At 44.3% G+C, this 14,859-nt stretch overlaps 2 protein-coding genes across 2 annotated transcripts; both read right to left on the minus strand.

Moving 5' to 3' along the window:
• Positions 1-4,969: 4,969 nt before the first annotated feature.
• On the minus strand, positions 4,970-8,206 carry LOC145879772 (zona pellucida sperm-binding protein 2-like; the record flags this gene model as incomplete). Its single annotated transcript, XM_082976156.1, is given in 5 exon segments — positions 4,970-5,085; positions 5,163-5,259; positions 5,340-5,382; positions 5,384-5,479; positions 7,971-8,206. Coding segments are annotated over 5 exon segments (546 nt in total), but the record flags the coding sequence as incomplete, so codon positions are not given.
• Positions 8,207-8,246: 40 nt separating this feature from the next.
• LOC145879867 (uncharacterized) lies at positions 8,247-10,342 on the minus strand. The gene is made up of 7 exons (XM_082976749.1): positions 10,201-10,342; positions 10,034-10,092; positions 9,868-9,948; positions 9,643-9,767; positions 8,901-9,044; positions 8,550-8,633; positions 8,247-8,455 (listed from the first exon to the last, which is right to left on the minus strand). Exons 1-7 carry the CDS (start codon positions 10,221-10,223, stop codon positions 8,273-8,275), a joined length of 699 nt encoding a protein of 232 aa, XP_082832875.1. The 5' UTR covers positions 10,224-10,342; the 3' UTR covers positions 8,247-8,272.
• Between the last annotated feature and the right edge of the window lie 4,517 nt (positions 10,343-14,859).

Genomic DNA, 14,859 nt, shown 5'->3' on the forward strand with positions numbered 1-14,859 from the left:
CCTCTTGGGGATGTCATTCGAAAACATAATGTTAAATTTCACTGCTATGCGGATGACACACAGCTGTACATTTCAAAGAAACATGGTGAAGCCCCAAAATTGCCCTCGCTAGAAGCCTGTGTTTCAGACAGAAGGAAGTGGATGGCTGCAAACTTTCTACTTTTAAACTCGGACAAAACAGAGATGCTTGTTCTAGGTCCCAAGAAACAAAGAGATCTTCTGTTGAATCTGACAATTAATCTTGATGGTTGTACAGTCGTCTCAAATAAAACTGTGAAGGACCTCGGCGTTACTCTGGACCCTGATCTCTCTTTTGAAGAACATATCAAGACTGTTTCAAGGACAGCTTTTTTCCCATCTACGTAACATTGCAAAAATCTGAAACTTTCTGTCCAGAAATGATGCAGAAAAATGTATCCATGCTTTTGTTACTTCTAGGTTGGACTACTGCAATGCTCTACTTTCCGGCTACCCGGATAAAGCACTAAATAAACTTCAGTTAGTGCTAAATACGGCTGCTAGAATCCTGACTAGAACCAAAACATTTGATCATATTACTCCAGTGCTAGCCTCCCTACACTGGCTTCCTGTTAAGGCAAGGGCTGATTTCAAGGTTTTTCTGCTAACCTACAAAGCATTACATGGGCTTGCTCCTACCTATCTTTCCGATTTGGTCCTGCCGTACATACCTACACGTACGCTACGGTCACAAGACGCAGGCCTCCTAATTGTCCCTAGAATTTCTAAGCAAACAGCTGGAGGCAGGGCTTTCTTCTATAGAGCTCCATTTTTATGGAATGGTCTGCCTACCCATGTGAGAGACGCAGACTCGGTCTCAACCTTTAAGTCTTTACTGAAGACTCATCTCTTCAGGGGGTCCTATGATTGAGTGTAGTCTGGCCCAGGAGTGTGAAGGTGAACGGAAAGGCTCTGGAGCAACGAACCGCCCTTGCTGTCTCTGCCTGGCCGGTTCCCCTCTCTCCACTGGGATTCTCTGCCTCTAACCCTATTACAGGGGCTGAGTCACTGGCTTACTGGTGTTCTTCCATGCCGTCCCCTAGGAGGGGTGCGTCACTTGAGTGGGTTGAGTCACTGACGTGGTCTTCCTGTCTGGGTTGGCGCCCCCCCCCCCCCCCCTTGGGTTGTGCCGTGGCGGAGATCTTCGTGGGCTATACTCGCCCTTGTCTCAGGATGGTAAGTTGGTGGTTGAAGATATCCCTCTAGTGGTGTGGGGGCTGTGCTTTGACAAAGTGGGTGGGGTTATATCCTGCCTATTTGGCCCTGTCCGGGGGTATCATCGGATGGGGCCACAGTGTCTCCTGACCCCTCCTGTCTCAGCCTCCAGTATTTATGCTGCAGTAGTTTATGTGTCGGGGGGCTAGGGTCAGTCTGTTATATCTGGAGTATTTCTCCTGTCTTATCCGGTGTCCTGTGTGAATTTAAGTATGCTCTCTCTAATTCTTTCTTTCTTTCTCTCTCTCTCTCGGAGGACCTGAGCCCTAGGACCATGCCTCAGGACTACCTGGCATGATGACTCCTTGCTGTCCCAGACCTGCTGTTTTCAACTCTCTAGAGACAGCAGGAGCGGAAGAGATACTCTCAATAATCGGCTATGAAAAGCCAACTGACATTTACTCTTGAGGTGCTAACTTGTTGCACCCTCGACAACTACTGTGATTATTATTATTTGACCATGCTGGTCATTTATGAACATTTGAACATCTTGGCCATGTCCTGTTATAATCTCCACCCCGCACAGCCAGAAGAGGACTGGCCACCCCTCATAGCCTGGTTCCTCTCTAGGTTTCTTCCTAGGTTTTGGTCTTTCTAGGGAGTTTTTCCTAGCCACCGTGCTTCTACACCTGCATTACTTGCTGTTTGGGGTTTTAGGCTGGGTTTCTGTACAGCACTTTGAGATATCAGTTGATGTAAGAAGGGCTATATAAAGAAATTTGATTTGATAATGAATTACACCCACCTGGTGTCCCAGGTCTAGATCAGTGCCTGATTAGAGGAGAACAATGAAGAAATGCAGTGGATCTGGCTTTGAGGCCCAGAGGTGAGTTTGAGGGTTATAGCTGTTCCTGCTCCTCACACTTCACCGTTTGAGTAATTGAATGAGGGGTTGTGTGTGTAGTTGGGTTTAGCTCGGCTATTAGACTACTCTTTAGTAAAGGTCGAATAGTCTATTGTTCAGCTATTAGCCCAACTATTAGCACAACCGAATGGCTCGCTTGTGGGCGTGCTGGCAGGATAGGGCAGCGTCTTCAGTTGCGCGTCAAGAATTCTGCATACAGTAGCACGTTTGTATGAAGGTGTGGTTAATCACAGGCAAATTGTTATATGCTATGGAGGTACATTTGTGTCGAGAGCAAAACCTTTATTTTCAAATAATTCTTCTGAAAGCACATTCCCGCCCCCGACACAAAAGGATGTCAAAGCGGACACCTACGAAGATGGCATCTCAGGTAAGCGGCACTGGGCTGTATTGACGCATCCTAAAAAATGACATGTGCTGCTTTAGATTGAACGGTCATATCTCAGTTATTGTTTTCTTTACTTTCAGAGAGCGAGCTGACCTGAGGACCAGGCAGTGGAAGCTTTATTGCTGGCATAAAAAGTGTCCATAACCAGAGGTAATTAAACTGTTCTGTTTTTTTTCTCCATGTCTGCCTGTCTTGTTGTACATGGAACCTGTCTCACATGCATGAATTACAAAACCCTTAAGATGTCAGCTGCTAATTTACTCCACATAAACACAGCCATTTTCACTGGACTATCTGTTGCTGCCAAGTCATGATTTCCCTGGGGGTTAGCCTCACAATAACCAAGTGGTGAGAAACACAGCCCTCTATATTTAAATATTTCAGGTACACTCTGAAAGAAGATACTGTGTGACGCAGACACCTGTTGGCATTATCCTCGTGGGTCTGTTTTTCAGCTTAAAGTACTCTGTAGCCACTAAATCCTCTAGGTTATATCAGCTGTTTTGGTGAACCCCTCCCGCATCTGAACTGGCTGACAGAGGGCACAGAATGATCATAGGTGAGATGTCACTTGATTGAGTCAACACAAAGTATTATTAAAGACATGCTTTACATTGAAATCCCAGAGTTAATGATCCAAGGTCAGTTTTGCATTTCACCTCCTGATTTAAGATGACTGACCATGTTAATCATGCTCTCTCGTCTGCAGGTATGTTTTGATGTGAGAGGAAGCCAGTCCCGTCACTGGCCCCCCCAAGGTTAGGAGACAGGTCATCACAATTGCGCTGAGAGAATATTAGGGTAGCACTGTCATCCATGAATCATATGCCGTCTGCCGCTGTTCTTACCTCGTCTTCTAATGCACACCATACGTGCATTGAAGTACAGATTTGCCTACCTTTATTTAACTAGGCAAGTCAGTTAATGACGGCCTTGTTCAGGGGCAGATTTTTACCTTGTCGGCTCGGGGATTCGATCTTGCAACCTTCCGGTTACTAGTCCAACGCTCTGGCCGCCCAAGATTGAACTTGCATTTTAATTGTATTATTATAAATACACTTCAATAAAGCATTTCATATTCTCCACTGGTTGAAATACTAGCCGGTGTCCTCAGATATGCATAGGGTTTTTTTCCCCCCTTTATATGAATTACAAATCAATCATGTTTAGTCTATTGCATAGTTACACAATGTGTAATCATTGATATCCCAGGAGCAGTAAACAGTTGAAGTGTAATACATGCATGCAGACACCGCATCATTTAAACAATGGCGTTTGATATGACTGAAAAAGAATCTGTCATACCTGAACCGCACATGATCAGTGAATATAGTCAATGTACAGGCTACAATATGGGGACTTGCATCCTTGGCACAATATATTCTACTCTAGGCTTCATAGATTGGTATGAACTTTACGTTTTAGGGTCCATACCCAGATCGGCTACATAGTCATTTTTAATCCGACACAATAAGCAAGTAAATAGTTAGCCAGCTAGATTCTTTACATCCACTGTTTCACAAGACAACAGCCTGGTTTGCTGGTTCTCAGGAGTCCCTAAAAAGACAAATTCATTCTCCTAACACTAGCTAATTTACCTTTGACAAAATATAGACGCACATTAACATATTCCTCTCAAATTGTACATTTGCTTGACTCGTTAAGACACCTTCCATCTGTTTTGTCAGCCAGCTTCGTTGAACGCCACAAGGCAAGGGTGGCTCGCGTCAAAATTCGTCTTTGGAACGATTGGTCATAACAAAACCTTGGGACCCAAATGCATAATGAGTGCGCCAACTCCCCCTTGTGGTGGTCTGGAGCAATGAAGCTGGGTACCTCTAAGTCCCGCAACTTTTAAAGGAGGAACCACTGTCTCTTCACAGTCCCCGCTGTTCCGTAAGGTGTTTCTTTGAATCTGATCCTGAGATTGTGAAGAGACCTGTGGTGGCATATGCATGGGTAGTTTTAAAAAACAGACAGCTCGGTACATTCAGCTTGTCAACACTTCTTACAAAAACAAGTAGTGATGAAGTCAAGCTCTTCCCATTTGAGATTGACATGCATATCATTAATAAAGAAATGTCCATATTTGGATGGAAACCAAGCTAGTGAGAGGTATCAAGGAAAGTTGTAATTTCAGTTGAAAATTAACACCGCTGCGCTCCCTGGGGCCTGCATCCAACCACAGCCCTGCTGGCAAACCACCATCTGCTATAACATTGAGTCAGTTCTTCCTACTGGACATTGGAAAGCTTTTGTTTTCACACCTATTGTTTGTCCTAGACGGGAAATTAGTGTGCAACACTTATCTCCGGTGGATGGTTCAGAGTTCCATGCTTACAAAAGGGTTGATTGATACACGTCAGATGACAAGCCTACTACGTCCACTAAAGTACATGCGCCGTGGTGTTAAATGCAAATCAGATACAATTAAGGTAGCTCCAACGGTTAGGATTGTTGCCGCGCAAGTAAAGCAAACTTAATTGTTATATAGAACACTTTATTTGACATGTTAGAACAAGACATTACACCCAAAGAATGTATCCAGAAGAAACATATAAATGATGTTCCTCAAAGAGGTCTTTGACATGTCGTTGACCTGTTGAGAGAGAGAGAGAGAACCCATTAGTTCAGTTATGGTCTGACAGGGTCTGAAAAGCATAAAACAAGACCGACCTCTTTTCGGGTTGTCCTGATTCACACATTGTCCACTACAGGGGCCACCAGTGGGACTACTGGCATCACAGATGACCACGTCACAATGGACAAAGACCTAGGAATCAAAGATTTTAAAAAAGGGATGATTGCCAGTCAAACAAAATTAACCAATAAAGATTGGGTGAACTTTGTTACCTGGCCCCTCGGCTCAACCGCATCCTCAGCGAAGGAAAACATGGACCTCAAAGCGTTTGACGTGAGGGGGGAAGTGGACCCTGGCATCAGCTACCACCGGGTGGAAGACCACACGGTATGGATCCTCCGGGTTCTCACAGCTGCCAGTGTAGAGAGAGGGACTAAGTTAGGCACAAGAAAACGCTGTAAACCCCAACCGCCTTGTGTACGAAGTCTTATGGTGGTGTCACGACTGTCCTGTGAGGATCAGATCAATTTACAGGAGAAGTGGGTTCTTTCTCCCCCTCCAGTATGAACTAAAGGAATGTCTTTGTTAACAGGCTTTTCCCACCAAAACTCTTTTACCTTTGTCTTGAAAAAAGACAATTCTACATCCAACATGTATATTCAATTACATTGACATGAATGCATTCTCATGTGGTGAGATCTAAATGATCCAGAATGGTCAGACTACCTGAATATTGATCGTGGTTTAACCAAAAGTTGCCGAATATACAGTCGGTATCATCAACAACGCAATCATTTGAATTAAGAATTTCATGCAATTCTTCCGCTGTCGGAAAAATTGGTCACACAAAATAAATTCTACACCCACGGCATCAGATTCACACGTGGAGGACTTCTGTGAAGGGAGCAGCTCTACTATACAAAGTAACCGACGCATTGACAGTTTAGGCACACTTTTTAATTTGCATCTTTGGGAGGTTTCTTGTTTAACTGCCAGATATTAGCAAAAAGGGATTTGTGAAGAGAGACAAACGCCCACACCAGTACAAATCCACTTGATCTGACAGACGATGGCCAGAGCTTTCTCAGGATTTTGCACAACGATTTAAGCCAAGTATGATATAGTTGCACTTGAAGTGACAAATCTGAACTGCCCATTTCATGCACATGTGGTGTCTTTTCCTATGATATACAAAACATTTTCACACTGCTACCATTTAGTAAACAGCTGCAAAGTTACTCCCGTGACAGATGAGCCTTGTGTCCACATGGCCGCCGGAGCAAATTAAAATAGGGGTGCCAAATTTAAGTTTTTGCGACCATTTCCTAAAAACGGCAAAATTGCATGATTTGATAGCGTTTTGCAAACCCGATCCCCCAAATGAATGGTTTTGACCAATAAAGTTGCTTCACTACACTGCATCCAGTTACTGAAAAGGCACCCGCAAAATAAAGTGTCATTTGCCCATCTACCAAAGGTTGCAGTGTCCATTAAAATGTAGAAAAGTCATCTTTCAATATAGTTACCCAATTTCAATTCTTGAGATAAGATGGCAAAGTTAAAAATAGGCCAGCGGTTTCCATCTGTGGCGAAGTGCTCACCCAAATCAATGCTTATGACAAACCCAGCCAGCTACTCTTTTGAGTACTGTGCTGTAACATTTTTTTAGCTAGCAAGATGCTGCCACACTTGACCGTGGTATTTGTTCATGTTTAGCAACTCCCAATTAGCTCATTCCCCAGGTACAGGGAATTACATTGAAAGTGGCATCAACTTCTGGGGATCCTTTCAACTGATCCTATTCAGTTTCAAACATTAACTTCCATGCTGCACAGGCGTGTGAACCATCCTTTATGTTTAGTGCAATAACTGTTTTAAACGCAAGAGGTCACAATTCAACCCAAAACCAATCGGAAAGGCAAGCTAAGCTTGCCAGCCGCTCTTGATTTCCATTCGACTGACCATCAGTTCGGCACAACACTGAACTGTAGCAAACCAAAAGGATAACATTGAGTAAAAAGGTGTAGGTACAGGTAACGCCAACATAGTGTCTTAACCTTTTCACACGCGAGTTCCAAATATCTTCAACAGTCGCCCCAGTGGGAGTTTAGTTTATGCACGTGATGTCAGAATGCACTCACTGTTCCAAAATGTGGACAGATGACCTCAAACCAAGGCACACTACCTGGCAATTTTCTATAGGCCCTTTCAACGTCTAACTTTGCCTCATTAATTCACAAAAGTAGCCCATTTCACGAGCCGGCCAAACTTTCCTTCAAGAGAAAGCCCAAGCATACAGACATTTGCACATCTAGTCAGAACAGGCCTGGCACATTTATTGCATTCCTATCAAAGTGCCTTATTTTCTGTGTAACGCATTGTCCTTTCTACTGTAGCATACCGTAAGTATAATGTACTTAACGTTTTATTCAGACAATGCGGTTTAGAGTCGTTTGTTGCATCATACGTTCTGTTCCAATGGTACGCTGCAGGGACCCCTCAGTGATAACAAACATGTGATCGTACGCGTAAAAAAATGGTTAATAGGGCCACCACGAACCACAATAGCTTCAATGCACCTTGGCATAGATTCTACAAGTGTCTTGAACGCAACACCATTCTTCCACGAGAAATTCCATCTTTTGTTGATGGTGATGTGAAACGCCGTCTCAGGCCCCACGCCAGAATCTCCCATACGTGTTAATTAAATTGGGTGGAGATCTGGTGACAGACCGCATACATTGTTTTAATGCTCAAACCATTGTGACCACTCATGACCTACGGATGGGGGCATAGCCACGGTAGCCAAAGTAAATGGCCTGCCAAGCATGATCGGTTGCTAATTACTCAGGAACCACACCTGTGGAATAACACTTGTTTAGGCCCAAAAAACAACAAGTTACCCATTAATGATGAGATTCCACCGGGGTCGGGAGTCGCGGTCCTCGTTGAGGGTGGCCCAGCAGTGGTCAAGCATCAGCGCAACCTTGGGGTCAGAGGACCTGGTCAGCTCCACCTCAAAGTGCAGAGGCTGTTTCAGGTATTTCACCACTGGATAGTCCTCCTCCTGGTAGAACGTGTTATACGAGGCGTCTGGAACACAGGACGAGACAACCGGGGCCGTGTTCAGTAGGGCACACCGTATTAACAATATGTTGCAGAGTTCAGGTAGGGCCACCGTTTGCTCTACTGAACATGACCCAGTTCATGGAGGAAGTGAGCTTACATTCTGGAGGTATGTCTCCTCTGCATTATGAGGGCTTCTTAACACCAGCCGGGTGGGAGTGTTGGCTATTGCATAGCCCTTTCTTTGGACCTCATCCACATTCATGACCTTCTTGCTAGGACTAAAAACGACTGCTGTCATTTTGTATCCTGAAGCAACAGCCTGTCTCAGGAAATGGAAACGTGAATTAAACAAACGCACATTTTGTTTAGCGCCATCCTGTCATTTTGTAGTGAAATTACAGAAACATGGCTACCTCAGCTCCTCTCCTTGCTTTCGGGCCTCCAGTGGGCTGTTCAGGGACGGTTTGGATGTCTGGAAGAGTCCTTCTGACAGACACCTAGAGAAGAAAGGCCATTATTCCCTATGCATTTTCTCCCTCCCATACAATAGGAACGCAATCTGTCCACTCGCCTCCTTAAATGCACTGAGAATAGGCCAAGATTCCTCGCCGCTAAAGTTGTCCTATGTGCATTTTGAAGAGGCGAGAGGAATTGAGAGACGGTCAAGACACAGAAGAAATGAAACACTGGACAATTGTAGCTCTAGACAGATCATTTAAGCTCCACTGTAAACATCTCCGTTGGGGCATGCTCTGCTCACTTGCCTCCATGTAGTTGCGGTCGCACAGAATCTCTCGGGAGGTCCAGGGGGTGTAGCTACAGGTTTTGCCCACTCTATACACAGGGTCTTCAGTCATGTGGTTTCCTGGCAGCCTGAACTGCATGACCAAGCTGAACATCTTATCATCCTAAAATTAAGGGGGAAAAAAAAAAAAGCCTCATTATATAGCAGAAAACAAATAATTCAGTTGACATTCATGCAAGTTAGAGACTGTGGCTATATGAATGCAGCTGCCACTGTATTGAAGCCACACTACAGGAGAAGAGCTCAGTAGTACACATCACTGCAGTCTGTATCAGAAAGTTGGCTGGCCCTCCATAAACTTCTGCTGTACCTTACTTCATCGTTAACTTAGAAGTAAGAGATACCAGACCCAGTCTCAGGGGTGGCTAACTATGGAGATCCACAGAGTTAAGTAAAACTGCTTAAATGTTTCTGGCACCGTACTTCTAATAACCTCCATGCTCTACGGCAACTCAGGCTGATTGAGGACCTTTTTACTGAAGAAAGTGTTTGTTTTCAATTATTTCATCTAGTGATGCAAATATTGACTTGTATCTTTGTGTATACAGGGCTCATCTGTAAAAGAGCCTGGCCTCAGCATGACTCCGTGTCAAAGGTTAAATAAAATGACGTTGTTACATTACGGGGTTGCAATTGCAGTGACACTGAAAGGCAAACTGTCCATTTGAAGTTAGAGCAAACACTACAGTGCTTAGGGTTACCATGGTCTGGGAAAAGCAGTTTTGAAGAGAAGCAAAAAATATGGCATTCCCCATTGGGTCAAATTTAAAGCTGAATCCACACTGAGTAGCAAGGCCAGGCGTCAGGTTTATGATTTGTGTGTCATCTGGAAGGGATGGAGATGGTGTGAACACAACAGTTGACAAACAATATCAATCCATGAATTATGAAAAGGAGAGAAAGAGAATCATACGAGACAAACTCACTGAAGACAGCGTCGACCTCTTCAAAAAGAGGAGCTACACTCAGACGAATAACGTTACCAAGGCATTCAGCATTGAGGTCATCTGGAATGGGAAAGCTTAGTTAAAAATCTAAAAAAGATATTGTCAAACGCTTAGTGCTTGAATTTGCAGGGTGCAAAATGCATACTTATAGAAGGCGTCTGTTGTGCTTGTATGCCCACAGCTGCCATCAATAGGCAAAACAACCTGTAAGGCATTTGACAAATTATTATGATTGATTGATTAAAAAAGGAGGAAGAAGACAACTCAAATGTTTGCGTCGCATAAGACTCTTCTAGGCCTGCTACTACTTACCCTGAGCCAAGGAAATTAACCATTGTAGAACAGAACTGTTTTGATGAAATACACAGCTACAGAATCTAATATTTGACCCAAGGTGTGCAGCCTACAGCCCAGGGGTATTCTACTTTTACCCTATGACAAAGGCTTCCCACACTCAGTCACCTGAACCCCAAAGGGCTGCACATTTTCTTTTTATTCCCCTAGCCCTACAAAGCTGATTCAAATAATCAACTAATCATCAAGCTTTGTTAATCTGAATCAGCTGTGTAGTGTTAGGACAAAAACCTAAATGCACACCAAGTTTGGGAAACGCTGCCCTACGAGCCTGCTGGTTTTCTGTTCTAACTGATAATTGAGGAAAATAAGAACAATCTGAAATTTCTTTTTGATACTGTCGCAAAGCTAACTAAAAAGCAGCATTCCCCTAGAGAGGATGGCTTTCACTTCAGCGGTAATAAATTCATGAACTTCTTTGAGGAAAAGATCATGATCATTAGAAAGCAAATTACGCACTCCTCTTTAAATCTGCGTATTCCTCCCAAAGCTCCGTTGTCCTGAGTCTGCACAACTCTGCCAGGACCTAGGATCAAGGGAGACACTAAAGTGTTTTAGTACTATATCTCTTGACACAATGATGAAAATAATCATGGCCTCTAAACCTTCAAGCTGCATACTGGACCCTATTCCAACTAAACTACTGAAAGAGCTGCTTCCTGTGCTTGGCCCTCCTATGTTGAACATAATAAACGGCTCTCTAACCACCGGATGTGTACCAAACTCACTAAAAGTGGCAGTAATAAAGCCTCTCTTGAAAAAGCCAAATCTTGACCCAGAAAATATAAAAAACGAATCGGCCTATATCGAATCTTCCATTCCTCTCAGAAAAAGCTGTTGCGCAGCAACTCACTGCCTTCCTAAAGACAAACAACGTATACGAAACGCTTCAGTCTGGTTTTGGACCCCATCATAGCACTGAGACTGCACTTGTGAAGGTGGTAAATGACGTTTTAATGGCATCAGACCGAGGCTCTGCATCTGTCCTCGTGCTCCTAGATCTTAGTGCTGCTTTTGATACCATCGATCACCACATTCTTTTGGAGCGATTGGAAACCCAAATTGCTCTACACGGACAAGTTCTGGCCTGGTTTAGATCTCATCTGTCGGAAAGATAGCAGTTTGCCTCTGAATGGTTTGTCCTCTGACAAATCAACTGTACATTTCGGTGTTCCTCAAGGTTCCGTTTTAGGACCACTATTGTTTTCACTATATATTTTACCTCTTGGGGATGTCATTCGAAAACATAATGTTAAATTTCACTGCTATGCGGATGACACACAGCTGTACATTTCAAAGAAACATGGTGAAGCCCCAAAATTGCCCTCGCTAGAAGCCTGTGTTTCAGACAGAAGGAAGTGGATGGCTGCAAACTTTCTACTTTTAAACTCGGACAAAACAGAGATGCTTGTTCTAGGTCCCAAGAAACAAAGAGATCTTCTGTTGAATCTGACAATTAATCTTGATGGTTGTACAGTCGTCTCAAATAAAACTGTGAAGGACCTCGGCGTTACTCTGGACCCTGATCTCTCTTTTGAAGAACATATCAAGACTGTTTCAAGGACAGCTTTTTTCCCATCTACGTAACATTGCAATAATCTGAAACTTTCTGTCCAGAAATGATGCAGAAAAATGTATCCATGCTTTTGTTACTTCTAGGTTGGACTACTGCAATGCTCTACTTTCCGGCTACCCGGATAAAGCACTAAATAAACTTCAGTTAGTGCTAAATACGGCTGCTAGAATCCTGACTAGAACCAAAACATTTGATCATATTACTCCAGTGCTAGCCTCCCTACACTGGCTTCCTGTTAAGGCAAGGGCTGATTTCAAGGTTTTTCTGCTAACCTACAAAGCATTACATGGGCTTGCTCCTACCTATCTTTCCGATTTGGTCCTGCCGTACATACCTACACGTACGCTACGGTCACAAGACGCAGGCCTCCTAATTGTCCCTAGAATTTCTAAGCAAACAGCTGGAGGCAGGGCTTTCTTCTATAGAGCTCCATTTTTATGGAATGGTCTGCCTACCCATGTGAGAGACGCAGACTCGGTCTCAACCTTTAAGTCTTTACTGAAGACTCATCTCTTCAGGGGGTCCTATGATTGAGTGTAGTCTGGCCCAGGAGTGTGAAGGTGAACGGAAAGGCTCTGGAGCAACGAACCGCCCTTGCTGTCTCTGCCTGGCCGGTTCCCCTCTCTCCACTGGGATTCTCTGCCTCTAACCCTATTACAGGGGCTGAGTCACTGGCTTACTGGTGTTCTTCCATGCCGTCCCCTAGGAGGGGTGCGTCACTTGAGTGGGTTGAGTCACTGACGTGGTCTTCCTGTCTGGGTTGGCGCCCCCCCCCCCCCCCTTGGGTTGTGCCGTGGCGGAGATCTTCGTGGGCTATACTCGCCCTTGTCTCAGGATGGTAAGTTGGTGGTTGAAGATATCCCTCTAGTGGTGTGGGGGCTGTGCTTTGACAAAGTGGGTGGGGTTATATCCTGCCTATTTGGCCCTGTCCGGGGGTATCATCGGATGGGGCCACAGTGTCTCCTGACCCCTCCTGTCTCAGCCTCCAGTATTTATGCTGCAGTAGTTTATGTGTCGGGGGGCTAGGGTCAGTCTGTTATATCTGGAGTATTTCTCCTGTCTTATCCGGTGTCCTGTGTGAATTTAAGTATGCTCTCTCTAATTCTTTCTTTCTTTCTCTCTCTCTCTCGGAGGACCTGAGCCCTAGGACCATGCCTCAGGACTACCTGGCATGATGACTCCTTGCTGTCCCAGACCTGCTGTTTTCAACTCTCTAGAGACAGCAGGAGCGGAAGAGATACTCTCAATAATCGGCTATGAAAAGCCAACTGACATTTACTCTTGAGGTGCTAACTTGTTGCACCCTCGACAACTACTGTGATTATTATTATTTGACCATGCTGGTCATTTATGAACATTTGAACATCTTGGCCATGTCCTGTTATAATCTCCACCCCGCACAGCCAGAAGAGGACTGGCCACCCCTCATAGCCTGGTTCCTCTCTAGGTTTCTTCCTAGGTTTTGGTCTTTCTAGGGAGTTTTTCCTAGCCACCGTGCTTCTACACCTGCATTACTTGCTGTTTGGGGTTTTAGGCTGGGTTTCTGTACAGCACTTTGAGATATCAGTTGATGTAAGAAGGGCTATATAAAGAAATTTGATTTGATAATGAATTACACCCACCTGGTGTCCCAGGTCTAGATCAGTGCCTGATTAGAGGAGAACAATGAAGAAATGCAGTGGATCTGGCTTTGAGGCCCAGAGGTGAGTTTGAGGGTTATAGCTGTTCCTGCTCCTCACACTTCACCGTTTGAGTAATTGAATGAGGGGTTGTGTGTGTAGTTGGGTTTAGCTCGGCTATTAGACTACTCTTTAGTAAAGGTCGAATAGTCTATTGTTCAGCTATTAGCCCAACTATTAGCACAACCGAATGGCTCGCTTGTGGGCGTGCTGGCAGGATAGGGCAGCGTCTTCAGTTGCGCGTCAAGAATTCTGCATACAGTAGCACGTTTGTATGAAGGTGTGGTTAATCACAGGCAAATTGTTATATGCTATGGAGGTACATTTGTGTCGAGAGCAAAACCTTTATTTTCAAATAATTCTTCTGAAAGCACATTCCCGCCCCCGACACAAAAGGATGTCAAAGCGGACACCTACGAAGATGGCATCTCAGGTAAGCGGCACTGGGCTGTATTGACGCATCCTAAAAAATGACATGTGCTGCTTTAGATTGAACGGTCATATCTCAGTTATTGTTTTCTTTACTTTCAGAGAGCGAGCTGACCTGAGGACCAGGCAGTGGAAGCTTTATTGCTGGCATAAAAAGTGTCCATAACCAGAGGTAATTAAACTGTTCTGTTTTTTTTCTCCATGTCTGCCTGTCTTGTTGTACATGGAACCTGTCTCACATGCATGAATTACAAAACCCTTAAGATGTCAGCTGCTAATTTACTCCACATAAACACAGCCATTTTCACTGGACTATCTGTTGCTGCCAAGTCATGATTTCCCTGGGGGTTAGCCTCACAATAACCAAGTGGTGAGAAACACAGCCCTCTATATTTAAATATTTCAGGTACACTCTGAAAGAAGATACTGTGTGACGCAGACACCTGTTGGCATTATCCTCGTGGGTCTGTTTTTCAGCTTAAAGTACTCTGTAGCCACTAAATCCTCTAGGTTATATCAGCTGTTTTGGTGAACCCCTCCCGCATCTGAACTGGCTGACAGAGGGCACAGAATGATCATAGGTGAGATGTCACTTGATTGAGTCAACACAAAGTATTATTAAAGACATGCTTTACATTGAAATCCCAGAGTTAATGATCCAAGGTCAGTTTTGCATTTCACCTCCTGATTTAAGATGACTGACCATGTTAATCATGCTCTCTCGTCTGCAGGTATGTTTTGATGTGAGAGGAAGCCAGTCCCGTCACTGGCCCCCCCAAGGTTAGGAGACAGGTCATCACAATTGCGCTGAGAGAATATTAGGGTAGCACTGTCATCCATGAATCATATGCCGTCTGCCGCTGTTCTTACCTCGTCTTCTAATGCACACCATACGTGCATTGAAGTACAGATTTGCCTACCTTTATTTAACTA

The sequence above is a fragment of the Salmo salar genome, chromosome 06, assembly GCF_965601325.2.
Source record: "Salmo salar chromosome 06, fSalSal1, whole genome shotgun sequence".
NCBI classification, from domain to species: Eukaryota; Metazoa; Chordata; class Actinopteri; order Salmoniformes; family Salmonidae; genus Salmo; species Salmo salar.

Excerpts from the sequence above, each read along its gene's own strand:
- LOC145879867 (XM_082976749.1), bottom strand. The coding sequence starts at position 10,223 with ATGGTTAATTTCCTTGGCTCAGG. Across the intron at positions 9,045-9,642 it reads ACTGCTTTTCCCAGACCATG|GATGATAAGATGTTCAGCTT; the intron begins GTAACCCTAAGC and ends CCTTAATTTTAG. Across the intron at positions 8,634-8,900 it reads GCGACCGCAACTACATGGAG|GTGTCTGTCAGAAGGACTCT; the intron begins GCAAGTGAGCAG and ends TTTCTTCTCTAG.